We start from the raw sequence: 16,467 nt of genomic DNA, 5'->3' as shown, positions 1-16,467 counted from the left end.
AGTCCTCGTTTATTTTCAGATAAACGCGATTAAACTTTTTCTGCAGCTCACGAAGCAGCCGGGGGGTGGGGGGGGGGCACAATACATCGGTGTCTTTGTAAGAAAACCGCTGAAAACTTTACTTCTGGGGTCACACGTCACGGGACAGTTCAGACTGAGGCAACGACGGGGGACGATGGGGCAGCGCCTCAGACGCCTGCCTCAGCTCAGCGCAAAGGCGAGGCTGCAGGCGGCAAGGCCCCCCAGGCCTGTGGATTTACTCCCAGGATGACGCGAGCCAAGGACAGAGCTGTGGCCCCACGGGCGTGGCTCCATGGTTGAGCGTCAACCTGTGAACCAGGAGGTTGCAGTTTGACTCCCAGGCAGGCACATGCCTGGGTTGATGTTTCTGTCTCTCCCTTCCTCTATGAATTCAATCTAAAAAATAATAAATAAATAAAAGCCTGTGCTCCCGCCTCAAAGGCTGAGGCTGAAGGAAGGCGGGTGCCTGGGTTCTTACTCCCCAAAACCAGGTAGGGGAGTGTGACCTGTCACGCCCTCAGACCTCTCCCGGGAGGTGCCTGGCGCAGTGGCACTGTCACTCCGTGGGGACCTGCGCTCCCCCATGCCCAGGTCTGCACCGGCAGCGTGCGCGCAAACTGGGGCGCACACTTCCTTGCAGGCACCTGCCTGCGGGGACAAGAGGGGACCCGGCAGAGGCCCATGGAGACCCTCACGTGATTTCTCTATGAGGGGCCCAGGAAAACCAGGCTGAACAGCACCTCCACCCTACCCCGCTCCCAGGTGAGAACACGCAGCAGTGCCTGGGCCCCCGCTGCGGGACCGACGGAGGTCTGTGACCCTCCGCCTGGGACGCGGGGCCGGGAGCACAGGTCCCGGTGACGACGACACTGAACCCCACGGCCAGCGGGGAGCTTGGCCGCAGCGTCCGGGCTGGCAGCGCTGGGCTCGGAGGTGGGAGCCGCCTCGGCATTCCCTCCAGCCCAGCCTTGCTCACCGCCTTCTGCTTTGTGTCCGAAACCACCTCTCCGGGGTCCCCGTCAGCGTCACTCCCCCCAGGGGGAGATCTTGGCACCTACACTCGCAGGCGTGGGGCCGCCTTCGGGTGGCGCTGCGCTCAGGAGCCTCCTCCACGTAGCAGTTCCGCTCCCACGGACGGACAGACGGGCAGCACCACCGAGGGCCGCAGTGCGGCCCTGGGCCCGGGGCGCTGCTGGCACATCCCGCCACCCGCACACGCTCCAGCGGGCAGCAGCAGGTCCCCGCGACGAGCACCCACAAACTCAGCAGTAACACTGCTCCTTCCGGTGCCTCCAGGACATCCGTGCCCACACTTCTGTGCCGACGGGGCCCAGCTCCCAGCGCTCACCGAGCTCCCGGTGACCATCGTGCCCGGACGCCCACACTGCGCTACTGTCGCTGTGTCACATGGGAAGGTCTTGGCGAAGCAGCGTTTCCTCGGTGAATGACAGAAACGACCATTCTCACGGTTTCTCTGCTGCAGGCGCTGAGGCCCCGCTGGGACGAGGGCTCTCCCTGCGCCCTTGTCACTGCTGAGACGGCCGAGTGAGCGCCTGCGGGGCACACGGGGAACCGCGGCGGGCACCCCCCTCTTTACGGAGACCCTGCTCCAGGCTTGAACTCACGTCTCCTCTGTCTTGCCCAGTCCGGGGCCTTTGCTGACTTTCCGGTGGCGGGTGACACTTTAGCCGTCTCTCCCCTGGCCTTCGTGACGCTGGCTTTCCCTGCGGCCTCGGCGGGAACAGCGCCGGCCTGGCCTTGTCGGCGTGATGTTCCCTCGCCTGGCCCGCAGCCCTTGACCTTCTCCCGCCTTCTCCCCGAGGGTCATTTAACTCTCCTGAGAGGCCACCCCCTCGCACGGTCCCACGGCCGCAACGCCGGTCCCCACACGCCTGGACCACGAGGCCTGAGCGCTCACCTGCTTTTCCGTTGCATCTCCCCCAACTGCCCACCGGACTCACACACAGAATTCCAAGGCCACCAGGCTGGCCGCTCGCACCCTTCCTGCCGGAGGCGCTGGCAGCCCGGCGGGACCCTGCTGCCGTTCCATGGTCCCCAATGATGCTCATTCCCCGGCCTTCACCTGAGGCTCTTCCTTAACCCCACCTGCACCAGGGGACTCACCTGGACTCCCCCAAAGTGCTCTCGGGGAGACCCTGGGCGGCGAGGTCAGCGCATCCACACCACCTCCCTCCCCATCTCAGCGCCTATGCAAACAGGCCCCATCCCCAGGCCTCTTCTGGCCATGGCCTTGGTTTTCTTGGCGACCGTGCTCCCACCAGGGCCCTGCTGATTTCTCAGTCCTTCCTCCCTTTCTCCATTTTCTACACTTGCCTCCTCTAGAGAGCCTCCGCAGCCTTTCCTGACGTCACTCATTTCCTCTCCTATAGCTGGGCCTCTGGATCCTGACATCAGAGCCAGACCTCCCATCAGCCAGTCCCTCGGTCACAGGCACAAGCAAGCCTCCGTCCCCAGCCAGCGTGACGAGCAGCGTGGACAGAGCCCGTCCCCAAGGAGATGGCAGGAAACTGACAGCAACACAAGAGCAGTGGATCCGATGACTCCAGCTGCTGAATGTGGCAGAGGATGATGGACGGAGGGACGCCAGCCAAGGTGGCCAGGGCGTGGCTGGGGGGGCGCGTCTCGGGAGCAGCATCCCAGCCAGAGCCAGCTCTGGTCCCGGGGAGCAGGGGACACACCTGCCTTTCTCGCCCACTCAGGACAACACACAACTCCGGACAGACACAGACCTGACTCCTGAGGACACGAGAGCAAACACTAGGAGGCCGGTGCAGGGGGCGAGGCCGGGGTCTTTTCCTCCCACACCCCCAGCTCAGGACCCAGGGCGTCCTCATTCTGGGACTATGCCGTGGACGGGGCAGAGAAAGGACCAGGCAGGCGGCCCCTGCAGCACAGGGAAGGTGGGGGAAACCCTGTTTATGTCTCTTTTACTCTCCAGGCCCCGAGCCAGGGCAAGCCCAGCTCTCCTGGTGCCCAAACCAGGACCTACGACTGAAATTCTCTCTCCAACCAGAGGAATGGGAGACGCAGTCCAATGGTTCCCACGGCGGGAGGGACCCACACGACTGCTTCCTCCCCGCCTGCTGCCGCCGTGGGAAACACACGGCACAGTGGTAGCACCTATGACAGAGGACGCGCGGCCTGTCGCTTCACCACTTCTGACACGCACCACCGCGGACTGGGCGTCGGCTGTCAGGCCAGGGCGGGCAGGTGTGCTCACACAGGGCGACCGGGGGAGCGGATGGGAGAAGAGAACCTCACACAGGGCGACCGGGGGGAGCGGATGGGAGAAGAGAACCTCACACAGGGCGACCGGGGGGGGGGGGGAGGGGGGGGCGTGGACGGGAGAAGAGAACCGGGAGATGGCGCCCAGCGCTCCGATTAGTATTCACACGCCCGAATGTGAAAGGGTTTGCGTCTGAAGCAAACAGACGTCATCCTCTCTCCACAACATGACGAAGCCTTAGGGTTTCCAAGTCCTGCTTCCTGGCGCTGCAGGTGGGAAGGGACGGCCTGGAGGGCAGAGGGCCCCAGAGGGCAGGTGGCGTCCCGAAAGGGGTGGGCGGCCCGGCTGGGGAGGTGAGAGGATGAGGAGGTGAGAGGGTGGGGTCTCCAGGCAGAGAAAGCGGCCCCTCCCACAGGCACCCTGGGCTCCCCCTCGCCCTGCCACCCGCCGTCCGGGCAAGTCGCTAACTGGTCTTCGGCCCCAATTCCTTCCCCTGGAGTCAGACAATGCTCAGGTGGCTGGGGAGCACAGGGACGTCCTCCTGAAGCGCAGGCACAGGCCTGGCTGGGTGGTGGGAGAGGACACGGCTTCCTAGAGCAGCACCGTGGCGGGCGTCTAGGACCCACACCGGGTGCCCCTGGGCTCCAGCTTCTCCTTCATGTCCATCCCCTGCTCTGGGGCTGCTCCAGGCTCTTCCCACAGCACAATGTCACCCCCAGTCCACGACACAAACCCTCTCCTGCCACCAATGGACTCCTCACCCCGGCACTCCAGCCCCTTCACCACTGCCCTGGTCTCCAGCCCTCCCCCACTCCCTGCCATGCCCCTGCCCCTGCCTCCTCCTCCACACCCCCCTCCCACGCCCCTGCTCCTGCCTCCTCACCCACACGCCTCCCCCCCATGCCCCTGCCCCTGCCTCCTCCCCGACACACCAGGCCATGTCCCTGCCCCTGCCTCCCCTCTCACTGTGCCCCACATGCCCGCTGCTCCTGCACACACACTGTCTCCCCATTTGAATGTGCTCCCATCTCTGTGATTTTGCAAATGCTGTTCCCTGGCCTTGACCCACTGTTCTGGTAGCTGTATCTGAAAACTCTTACTCACACCTCAAGACCCGACTCAGATGCCCCACTTTCCCTGTGCCCTCAGCAGGCGGTGCCTGTGGCTCTCGGACACCCTGCACTGGAGTGGAGGTCTTCCTTTGCATGTGTCCCCCATTCAACTGTGAGCCCCTCAGAGCAAGTGTTCGTCTCGTTCATCTTTGCAGCACCTTCCAGGGGCAACGCCTAGCACACTCGGCCTCAGTAAAGATCTGACGAATGGATGAAAGACGACAAGTAAGGCGCTGATGATCTGAAGGGAAGATGGCACTTTGTGCTGGAGATGCTCTGTGTTCGTCCTGCCCGCATCCTCCAGAGAACCCTTCTGAGGCCCAGCTTTTGTGTGGGCCCATGTGAAGCAGGCAGGGCTCACGGGAGCGCGCCCGGAACCGAGCAGCTAGAAGCAGGTGGCGGCTCGCGTGCACACATTCCCTCGGGAAGAGGCTCCGTCGTCTTCCCTGCCTGCCGTGTGGGTAGCAGCAAACACACCCAGCACATGCCGGAGGCGGACGTGTGCGGCCACGGGGCTGCCTGCGGCCTGGGCAAGGCTCACGGTGCCGTCACAGGGGCTTAGGGGCTCCCTGCTGGGCGCAGTGTCTGGAGCCCTGGGGCCGCCGTGTCATATTGTTGTAGCAGAAAACACACCTCCCTATTACCACGGGGACAACATTCAAACATTGACATTATACTTAGAATGGCTGCTCAAGGAGGGCTGAACGGCCACCCCGTTCCTTCGTGATGACGTTCAGCGGGTCCCAGGGAGGACGGGAGGCCTGTCACCGCCTGGGGTCTGTGCTCTCATCGAGGAAACCGAGGGGAGAGGGGAGCCCGGGTCCGCCTCCTGGCTGCGTGAGGCTGGCCAGGTGGATGGGGCCTGGGGAGTGGCCGTGGCTGGGAAAGGGCTGGAAGGGGTCCTTGCAACTCCCAGAGCCGTCGGCACCGCTGAGCCCGATTTATAGAAAGAAGCCCATGGGAGTGCATGCAGGTCCCGCGCAGAGCGAGGACGGAGGGACAGTGCGAGCGGTCGATCGGGTGTCTTCTCCGCTGCCCTGCGTGGCCAGGCCTCCTGCACTGGACTGCACTCTTCGGGTGTTTACTTGACTAAGAGGACAGAACAGCGGCTCTGGAGGCGGCTGTGCTCTGTGTGCCCTGTGGGCAGCGGAGAGGCGGGCGGGTGTTGGCAAAGGCGGCAGACGGCCCGACGCGAACTGCGCCGCCTTCTTACCTGATGAGTCGTTGAGGCGGGTCGTCCGTGGTGGGTGGTGTCGCCTCAAACAGATTTTGAAATTCCCGAAAATTCAACGTGACGCTGAGCCTCAAGCCCAGGAGGGCCACGAGGCGCTCGAACTGGTCGTCTTTGAGGTTGAAGAGCAGGTGCTCCAGCAGCCGGTGCAGGTCCTGCATGCTGACGATACCGTCCCTGTTGGCGTCCATGCGGAAGAAAGCCGCGAACAGGTTCTGCAACAGAGCGCCCATCAGAGCCCTCCCCGCCCCGCGGCGGCCCGGGAACGCCCGTGCCCCCATCATCCCTAAGTGAGGCCCATATAGCCCGTGCCCCATCATCCCTAAGTGAGGCCCATAAAGCCCGTGCCCCCATCATCCCTAAGTGAGGCCCATATAGCCCGTGCCCCATCATCCCTAAGTGAGGCCCATATAGCCCGTGCCCCCATCCCTAAGTGAGGCCTGGACAGCCCATGTACCGACCTCAGGGAAAGGCCGCAGGGAGGGCAGAGGGAGCACTGTGGCCTGGGAGGAGCCGGACCAGATGGGCTCAGGGGTCACAGCCCAGGCGGCGAGTGGCCAGCTGAGCCGGGCAGCAGCCGGGCGGCACTTACCGGGAAGTTTTCCCTCAGTCTCTGGGGCAGAAGCCTCAGGCACTCCTCGGCGGTCACGAAGTAGCTGGCCAGGTTGTTTTTTGGAAGAACTGAGGTCTGGGATGCAGTCACTTGCAGCCCATTCGTTTTAGCTCCTGAAACGATCGCGTAGGTCAGAGGCCCGTCTCCAGGGCCCTGCGCACCTCCACCTCTACGCCAGCAATGCATTCTCCCGCCCGAGGCCCATAAGCCGACCACACGGGCTTCGGGCTGCAGCTGACCACACGGAACTGCGCTGGGACCCGCTGTCCTGTCCCTCAGCTCCTCGGACACTTCCCTCTCAGGAGGAGCCTGCCCTCCGGACGGCGGGGCCTCGCTCCTGCCCACCATATGCTGCCCCAGCCCTCGCACGCGCCCTCATCCTGCCCCCCACCCCTCCCCCCGTCCTTCCTCCGGGGCAGGGACACGTCTCGCTCACCCCAGCAGGCCGAGGACAGAACTCCTGCCTGGGTTTTGTTTCCTGGAATCATGTCCTGAACCCAGAAGGTGGGGTTCAGTCCACATTCACTAATTCAATGGCCGTTTCCTGCCCAGGAACCTGCTCAACCCTGCGCTTGGCCCTTTCAACCCAAGATGGAGTCTCCTCCGTGCCCGCTTGCTCAGAGGAAGGCTACTGTTATGCCCCCTTTAGGGTGAGGAACTGGAGCTCAGGGGGCCCAGCTCCCCAAGCTGAGCGCTCACGGACAGCACGGCTGAACCAGGCCCGCCGGCCCAGGCCCAGCTGCTCAGCTACTGCGTCCGGCCCGCGCTGGCGCCTGAAACCAGGAAGGCAGCAGGACGCGCTCAGAAACCCATCCGTCCATCAGGTGGGACGGCGAGTGGGCCCTGTCTGGAGCCTGTGAACTGGGACGTGGTTTCAAACGTGGTTCTGCAAGTAGCACCCCCCTCTCTGCCCCCCACGGACGCGTCTGCGGGCTGGACGTGGGCAGTGCGCCCGGAGCTCGCGGCATCCTGTGGCCCAGGGTGAACCTGGCTTCTGCCCGCTCCGCCTGGGCCTGCAGGGGCCTCCCCCAGGCTCGGTGCGCCTGGCAGGTAGCACCTCCCAAGCTGCTTGGCCATGTCCCCCCCACCCCCGGACCTCTGGCCGGAACCTCAATCCCACCAGCCACGTGGGAGACAGGCAGCACTGGGACTGAGGGAGGGGGAGGGGGAGGAGGAGGAGGAGGAGGAGGAGGAGGAGGAGGGAAAGAACAGGCGGGCCGGGAGCAGCCGGAAGCTATGCTTGAGTTCCCCTGTGCAGCGGGCTCAGTGCACAGGGACCGCCGGCAGTGACCGACCAGCCTGGCCCCCCTTCCCTCCCTGAGAAATGGAAGCACCTGGCACACTGGATACACTCCCTGAAATAAATGTGGTTCCTTTTCCTTCAAAACATAGACCCTGTCAGCGCGTCACAATTCCAAATGGGATGGCTTCTGGCATGGCCTTTACCTACGTGGGGACCGCTGTCCCCCCGGGCCTGGCAGATGGAGGTCAGGGGCAGGGGGACCTCCACGTCTCCCCGGTGAGGAGCCCAGGGCACCGCCCGACCAAGCTCCAGGCGCTGGGAGATGCCCACGGCTCCGGGCTCTGCCAGGGCAGCCTGCAGCGCGACAGGAGAGCCCCGCTGCCGGGCCTGCATGATTCCTACAGCTTTTCCGCGGGGCTCGGCTCGGCTGTCCCTCTCCCCGCCCGCACAGGAGGAAGCGGCGTCCGCACGATGGAGAGGAGGGGAGAGAAGACGCGGCCGAGAGGAGGCCGCACACGCCTCCTGTGTCTGCCAGGCGCGGCCAGGGGAGCAGAGCGAGGGGCAGGGCACACAGGAGGACCCGGCTTCCGGCCTTGACCGCGCCGTACAGGGCGGACTTCCTGACAGCCCTTTGGGAAGGGGAGAGGGGGCGGGGTGGGCCTTGGGCTCGTCCCTGAGTCTTACAGAACCTGTGTTCTCAGCGGCAGGAGGCCAGCAGAGAAGGCCGCGTGCCCTGCCACGCCAGGTGCCATTCATCGCAGATAACCTGCGGCTTCAGTTTCTTGGTTAATCCTCACCGGAGGGTATTTTTTCCATTGATTTTTAAACAGAGTGGAAGGGAGGGAGGAAGAGAGAGACAGGGAAACACTGATGTGAGAGAGACTCATTGATTGTTGCCTCCCATACGTGCAACTGGGGGTCAAACCTGCAACCCAGGTGCCGGGAGCCGGTCCATCCTTGCTGTTTCAAGGGACCTGGCATATATGGCATACGGTTCTTAATATGTTTGCTCACCTTCTTGGCGCTGTGTTTTAACCAAGGTCACCTCTCCGAGAAAGGTTGAATCCCCAGGTAGGGATTTTCCCCTGAAGTTAGGGAGGGAATAAAACCCCTCAACTAAGTGCCAGGCGGGTAATTAATCCCTTTAACTACAAACAATCATGCTTAAACTACATAATCTTTTCTCCCTGGAATGGAGATAAGAAACGCCCTAACCTTTGTAATAGAGATTGATAGGATTGAATCAACTGGTATAAATACAGTTGTAACAAGACAGAAACACTCAGAACTTAGAACAGAATCAAGAAGACAGAGCCTACTCAGAGCCTAGAGACAGAGCCTAGCGGGAGAACATGGCAAGGGATCCTGGACTGAACCTGACTACAGAGATTGGCAGGAGAACCTGACTGGAACCTGGACACTGAACCTGACTGGAGAGCCTGGACAGAACCTGGCTGGAGAACCTAGCGAGGGAACATGGCTACAGAACCTCGCTGGAAATCCGAAGCAGAACCTCTCTGGAGATCCGGGCTAGAGATCCTGGCTAGGCTGCTGATCAACTGAACACTGTCTCCGTGTCATTCCTTCTTCGCCGACTCCGTCCACACCTTTGGGGAACCCCTGGACCTGCTGGGGTTGGACCCCGGCACCCAGGTTCGTGACTGTGACCGGGAATTGAACCCATGACCCTTCAGTATGCGGGCTGACGTTTCCCACCACTGAACCACACGGGCTGGGCCCAGCAGTTTTTTTAAGGAGGAAAATCTTAAAGAACATGGGGTGTGATTTAAGGCTCAGAGGGCTTTGGAGTGAATTTTACACACCATTTTGCTCTGAGTTTGTAGATGGCTCTGTCAGGCAAAATTCTGCATCACAACTAAGCTTAACTAAAAAAGCAAGAAGACCAAAACGCAGTCGGATAAAAGTAAACCAAGTGCCTGTTCCAGCCTGAGCGGGCTCCACGCCAAGCCCTGGGCTCTCGCTCGCCCAGTCCCGCCGCAGGGACGCTTCTCAGGGCTCAGAAAGACGGGGGTGCCACCTGGGGAGACGTGCCAGCAGGGTTTGCCCTTGGCGATGAGCTACCTTCAAATCCTGCTGCGAGATCCAGGTAATTCATCCCTTCTTTCTTATATCCGATGGTTGCAGTCAGCTGAGCGTACTGGTCATCATCCATAGGCATCCCGTTATTTTCCAGCACCTGGCAGGGAGACCGGGAAGGGGAAGCGGTTATGTGGTCTGGGTCCCGGCCGAGCCCGCAGCCCCGCAGCCCTACGCTCCAGCCTGCAATCAGTACTTGTCTGCCCCACCCACAGGCTCCTGTGGCAGGCCCGGTGCCTGGGTCTCTGACCCTGTACAAGGTTTGTTTGTTGTGCCAGTGAGCGAACAAGGGAGCCAGCGGGCGCCCAGCCTGGGGCCTGTCTGCAGGGCATTCAGCTGCAGCAGCACTGCAGACCTCCTCGGGGCCGGGCCATCCGAGTCACTGAGATCCAAACGTGCTGGGACTGCAATGGCTTTCGAGTCTCTTAGGTTAGATTTGTATTCACATGTATCCTGGGAAACATGGACAAAATAAAGCAAGGCAGTTCATGGAGGAAACACTAAAATTGTGATGGAAGTTTCATTCTGATGGACAGTTTACACGGCAAGCCTTGTTTGTGGGGGCACCCACAGCACTTTTCTCTCTTGAGACACGCCACTCTCTGACCGTTACCCAGGATCCCTTCACTCACCACACGCACCGACTGCTTACCGTTTCCATCCTGTGTACGTGTCTGTGTGTGTGTGTGTGGAGGTGGGGGGGGCAATTATCTAGACGACACTGTCCCAGGAGATGGGATGGGCTGTTCAAGGGACAGATGTTGATGTCACCCTTTTGCCAATGGCCAGTCAACTCTCTGCCTGGAGGTGAGACCCCAGAAATGATGCTGGGAGGAGACAGGCGGGACAGAAGGCACCATCCCTGCTGCTCTCAAAGTATTTGCAATTTAAATGAGAAAACACGGCTCTTCTTCCAGGAAAAGAACATAGAATCGCATGAGCCCCACCCCCATCCCATGCCAGGGCACATGAAGGAAGGCTGTCTGGGAGAGCCGCGTCTGGAGATGGGTTTTGAAGAAAGTGTGTGCTGGAGGCCTGGGGACATGCAGATCAGCTGATAACAAATGTCAGGGGTCTGACGGCACAGGAAGCCAGAGGAAGCCAGAGAGCAGAGGCATGGCAGGGTCAGCACCACTGACTGCGTTCAGGGGAGAAAGCTAAACGGGGAGAGGAAACAGGAGGATGAAGTGAGATAGGACACTTCATCATCACGACCACCAGCATCACCATCACCATCTTCATCCTCCTCATCACCATCTTCATCGTCACCGTTACCATCATCACCATCACCACCATTACCATCTTCTTCACCATCAGCACCATCACCATCATTACCACCATTACCATCACCACCATCATCACCATCACCGTCTTTATCCTCATCATCACCATTACCATCATCACCATCATCACCATCACCATCCTCATCAGCATCAGCACCAACATCACTATCACCATCATTATCACCATCATAACCATCATCATAAACATCAGCACCATCACTGTCACCATCATCATCATAACCATCATCATCATCACTATCATCGTCACCATCATCATCATAACCGTCACCACTGTCACCATCATCATCATCTTCGTGTAGCAATGCTCTGTGCCAAGCATTGTGCTAAGTTCCTCACAGGCATTTTCAAGTCTCCGTGAACACTTATAATAAGCCTTGCAATTTAAATGAGAAAACACGGCTTTTCTTCCAGGAAAAGAACATAGAATCGCATGAGCCCCACCCCCATCCCATGCCAGGGCACATGAAGGAAGTCACTCTTACTAACCCATTCTAAAGATGTGGAAACCGAGGCTTAGAGAGTTCAAGTGACTTGCCCCAGTTACATTACTAGGAAATGACAGGCCTGGTTTCAAAGCCAGTTCTTATCAAGCACTATGATCAACTCCACGATTGGAATAAGGCCTCTGGGGAAGGGCTGTCTCAGAGCCCTGGCGCCTCTCATGTACCCACATCAGTCACACAGTGAGAGCTACCCTGGCCGTGGTAGAACACCACAGAGATCCCTGGAACACCAAGATGGGAGCCTTGCCCGGGTTCTGATGAGGGACGGAGCCTTCTGCCCGCCTTCTCTCACCACAGCTGCGGACTACATGCCCACCTAGCTGCACAGGGTACCCGCAACCTGTAGGGCGGCTGTCAGCTCCTGTTTCGGTGTGGTCCTTTTTGGTGTGCGGGACTGGGACGCAGGGAGCTGGCACCTTAGGCTGTGTAAGTCAGTAATACACTGACTACAACTGACAGCGGCTCATTGTATCTTACCGCCCAGTTGGTCAAGCCCTGGAGTCGGCTGGGCGTGTGTGCGTGTGTGTGTGCGTGTGCGTGTGTGTAAACAAGCCGCAGGGTGTGCTTGGTGCAGGATCAGAAAGCAGGAAAACGGGGGTATGCAGGTGTTGCTGCTTTGCCTGGGAGCCGCGTGGGGAGCAGAGCTGGATTCCAAGACCATCAAGGGCCTGCCTGGGGACTCGGCAGGCTGCACGTGACTGAAGTTCTGGCAGGTCCATGCCATCTGCACACGCACCCCGTGCCGGCCTGTGAGGAGCTGTCCCAGCGGGGCCATGCAAGTCCTCCGACAGACAGCTGTGGCCCACGTGGAAGCAGCAAAACGGACAGATTGCTTTCTTTGAAAAATAACTTTATGGAACGTACATGCATAACCCATGGACACAGACACTAACGTGTGGTGAAAGCCGGGGGCGGGGGTGGGGGTGGGGGTGGGGCGGGCTAGAAGGGGTTAATAGGGGAAAAGAAGACATCTGTAATACTTTCAACAATAAAGATTTTTTTCTAAAAAGAAAAATAACTTTATATTTTGAAAACAACTACACATGAATTATTCATCGCAAATTCCTCCTGCTCAGCCTTCCATGAAAACATATGTGATGGAGAGTAAGGAAGTGTCTGTAGGCAAATGCTTCACGCCTGGAGGGGTGGGAGGCGTGGTGGGGGGAGAGCCCCCCACACACACCCTCCGCAGGCGGCCTGGCCCTGGCCCAGGCGCACAGTCCCCTCTCTGCGCAGAGCGCAGCAGCGGGCCAGGCCCAGGACGTCCATCTCCAGAAGAGGCCCCGAGCACCGCCCGGCACCAGGCCCCCCAATGCCCCCCTTGCCTGCTCGCATCTCTCAGATGAACACAGCAGCCGCCCACTAGCTCGATCACAGCCCTCGGAGGCAATTTGCAATACAACATAAGGCTAAACGGCACCATTTATAAACAGATTTCAAAACCTTTAGGCGTTCAAGTGGTGTCCTTCGGCCGTTCCTAGGAGGCACTTCCCTGAGAAAGTTCCTCAAAGCGTAACCACCTGTGGCCTGGCACATTGTGATTCGCCAACTAGTCCCTGCATCCCCGGGATGTCATTTCAACGGTGGACCGATTCTTCCTCGCGAGACCTCGCCATTCCCTGGGGTCAACGCCGGGCTCTTGGTGGACAGGCGCTGTACTGCACCTCACTGGTTCTGAGTTCGTGTTCCTTCTCACCGAGAAAGTGACTCAGCTCCGCCCAGCTACCGCAGAGCCTCCGTGAGCGCACCCCCTGGCCCCCAGGTGTGAGCAGCACATGTCTGCGAGGCCCCTGCATCCCTCCTTTCTAAGGGTTACCATACAGACCCTCACTTCTCACAGTCTATTGAGAGTGAACAGTGAGCCACTCCAGATAAAATGCAGGGAGCGTACGGGCCTTCCCCCTCCTGTCCTTTATCCTCACTTGTTACATCGGCTTACAGTATAAACCCCACAAGACAGTGTTATGTTTACCCTAAACATCCTGTTTAAATTAAGAAAAAATAGGCCTTTCTGTTTAGTCGGTTATTCACCATTTCCAATGTTCTTTATTCCTTCATGTCATCTGAGCCGCCACCTAGTTTCAAATTCCTTCAACCTGAAAACTTCCCTGAACGTTCTATAGTGAAGATCTGTTGTAATAAGTTATCTTTGTGTGTTTGTATCTGAAAACGCCTTTAGTCCACCTTCTTTCTAAAGGAGACTTGCTGGGTGTAAATTCTGGGTGGAGAGACTTTTTGTTTCCTTTCCAGCAAGTTAATCAAATGTATTGTCGCACTGTTTCTGGCTTCCACTGTTCTGATGAGCAGTGAATGGGGATTCAAAGCCTTGTTCCCCCATTTGTAATATGTCATTTCCATACGCTGCTTTAGACATTTCTCTCTTTGACCTTGGCTTTCAGCAGTGTGTCTGTGATTTTGCTTGTATTTATCTTACTTGGATTTTTTGAGCTTCTTAAATACATTTAGTCCTTTTACCCCAAATTAGGAAATTTCAGCCATGATTTCCTCATGCGTCTTCCTTTCCTTCTACGACTCCAGCAATTAAATAAATGCAAAATGGACTAAGTACTCAAGTACAAGACTAAGACTGTCACAGTGTATCTTTTAAAATGCCAGCTATATGCTGCCGAGGAGAGATTTACTTTAAATATTAAGCACCCAGAAAGTGTGAAATGAAAGGGTAGAAAAATATATTCTCTGCCAGCACGGATCAAAAGAAAGCTGGAGTAACTGTGTTATTATCAGGCAGAAGGAGGCTTGCAGGCAAGTCGCATTACTCTGAATCGGAGAGTCATGTCATAATTGTAAAGGAGACAATTCGCAGGGAGTTGCAGCGAGCTATGTGTACCCAGTAATTTAGCTTCAAAGCGAACAAAGCAATAATCAACAGAATAAGAAAGGATCTCACTAGACAAATCCACAGTCCACTTCCATGCGCTGCTCTAACTAGCAGGTGGAATGTGCGGGCAGAAATCTGAATAGACTAGAGAAGTTCTGGAGAACATGATTACGGAAGTGGGCCTAACCGACACTTAGAAAACTGGAGGTCCGTGAGGGAGTGAGCACACCTTTTCAAGTGCTTATGGAGCATTTGCCAAAATCGTCTGTGTGTTGGGTCATAGTCCAAGGCTCACTACCTCAGAGGACAGCCTGAAGTCACTTAGACTTTCGAATCTGTTCTCTCATCACAATGGAATCAACTTTAAAATTGATGGATAGAAGGTAAATTAGAAAATCCCAACTGTTTGGACATTAGACAATGCACTTAAAATTAAGCTTTGGAAAAAATAAACCACAAAGGAAATTATAGGTATCCTGAACTGAATGATAATGAGGATATGATATACCAAAACTTGCATGATATGGCTAAGCCTGTACCTCGAGGGCAATGTATAGCCATCAATTCATACATTAGAGAAATAAAGGCTGAACAGTAATGATCTAACATTTCATCTCAAGAAATTAGAAAAAGAAAAGCAAATTAAATCTCAATGAAGTAGAATGAAGACAATAATCAAGATAATAGAAATAAAAAAATAAAACAAATATATGAGAGAAAAATACCAATAACAATAAAGTGGTTACTAATAAAACTGACAGACTTCAAATGCTTCTGGGTAGGATGGAGTAATTGATAGCAAGCCAACATTCTCAATGAAAAAAACCACAACACAACAAAACACCTGAAAAAGCCCAACCCATTACAAAAACTAAAAAGGCACCGGAGAGCTGGGGAAGCAGTGCTGTCACGGGGACTGAAGTTCCCAGGTGAGAAGGGCCCTGCAGAGGCGCACTGAGGCCATGCGACTGCGTTTTCCCGGGGAGCAGCTGAGGATTCTGGGAGGGGACTGAGCCTGAGAAACAGCTGGGGCCCCCCAGCAGAGCGTGCGCTAGGTGTGTGGTGCTAGGTTCTCGAACTTGGAGATGGAGGGGACAGGCTCAAACCAGGACTGGTCCCCTCCCAGACGGGGCTGACCTCTGGAACCGCTCAGGGCTGAAGTCTGACACCGGAGTTGACAAGTTCTGAGAAGCAGCCGGCACGGCCCCACGCTGTGGTAGTCAGGCCCACCCGGGAGAGAGGCCTGGCAACCCCAAGGCAGAGACGGAAGCCTCGAGTTGCGGTCGGTGGACACCAAGTCTGGCGACTGCTCCTGCGGTTGTGTGGGGCTTGGACCAACAAATCTGAAGATGTGAGGACCTCGAACGCACAGTTGGTCTCCCCTTGAAACCACCTGCAAGATCAGGAGCATGTCTACAACAGGAAGCTAGCGGGCGCGGACTGCTCGTCCCCTCCCCCGGCCCGGCCTCCGGACAGGCACTCCATCCGCTTCCCATGGCCGGGCTGGAAGCCCCGTGAGGAAGCGACGGTAGTGGGGTGGGAAGGGCATGAGGACCTGCTGGGGCGCAGAAGGGACACCTGCTCCTGAGCTAGGCCAGGCCCCGCCTTGGAGGGATGAGAAGCCAGGAGCCAGAGCCCAAGAATCTGGGGCGCTGGCCGGGCTGTGACAGACGCTGCTGCCCGAAGGCACGCCCGCCCGGGGCTGTTTGCTGACAGCTCTGCGGCCCCACGTCCGTGGACTGACCTGAGAAGGGGAGAGCTCCACCGCGCTCAGGGTGCTTATGAGGGTGACGAATAACAACGTCGCACAGGAACAGCCGGCTACAGGGAATGGGAGTGGGAAAGCATCCCCCGCTCCTGGCGGGTGCAGTAGCTCAATTAGGCTAATTACTCAATTAGACGAATCTTGACGTCTGTGTCCTTGGGTGTCCTGTCATGTTATGTTCCCCACGGGTCACCGTCACCAGGCAATCAAGCCTCCTTTCCATCCGCGCTCCCCAGGTGGCGCGGGCCCTGCCAAGTGCGCAACAGGCACCCTCCGTGTTTCCTGACGGAGTTCGACAGACTGTTCGCCTGCCCAGCGTGTACCTCCCTTCTCCCACGGAGAGAACCGTGCTTCTCCTGGAGGTGGCCATGTTCCCAGCCTGGAATATCTCTCTCTCTCAATCTCTCTCTCTCAATATCTCTCTCTCAATCTCTCTCTCTCTCTCAACCCCTCTCTCTCTCTCTCTCTCTCTCTCTCTCTCTCTCTCTCACA

The 16,467-nt window shown here is 57.8% G+C and overlaps 1 protein-coding gene across 1 annotated transcript in view; it reads right to left on the bottom strand.

The window, feature by feature from the left end:
- EFCAB6 (EF-hand calcium binding domain 6) overlaps nucleotides 1–16,467 on the bottom strand; it is a 135,410-nt gene that overhangs the window by 52,541 nt on the left and 66,402 nt on the right. The window contains exons 16-18 of the mRNA XM_059680844.1: nucleotides 9,550–9,664; nucleotides 6,204–6,337; nucleotides 5,594–5,826 (exon numbers count right to left, since the gene is read on the bottom strand). Coding sequence (XP_059536827.1) covers nucleotides 5,594–5,826; nucleotides 6,204–6,337; nucleotides 9,550–9,664 — 482 coding nt within the window. The remainder of the gene's footprint in view (nucleotides 1–5,593; nucleotides 5,827–6,203; nucleotides 6,338–9,549; nucleotides 9,665–16,467) is intronic.

This window comes from Myotis daubentonii, chromosome 2 (genome assembly GCF_963259705.1).
Source record: "Myotis daubentonii chromosome 2, mMyoDau2.1, whole genome shotgun sequence".
NCBI lineage: Eukaryota > Metazoa > Chordata > Mammalia > Chiroptera > Vespertilionidae > Myotis > Myotis daubentonii.
This window is presented reverse-complemented; position numbering and strand designations above follow the sequence as displayed.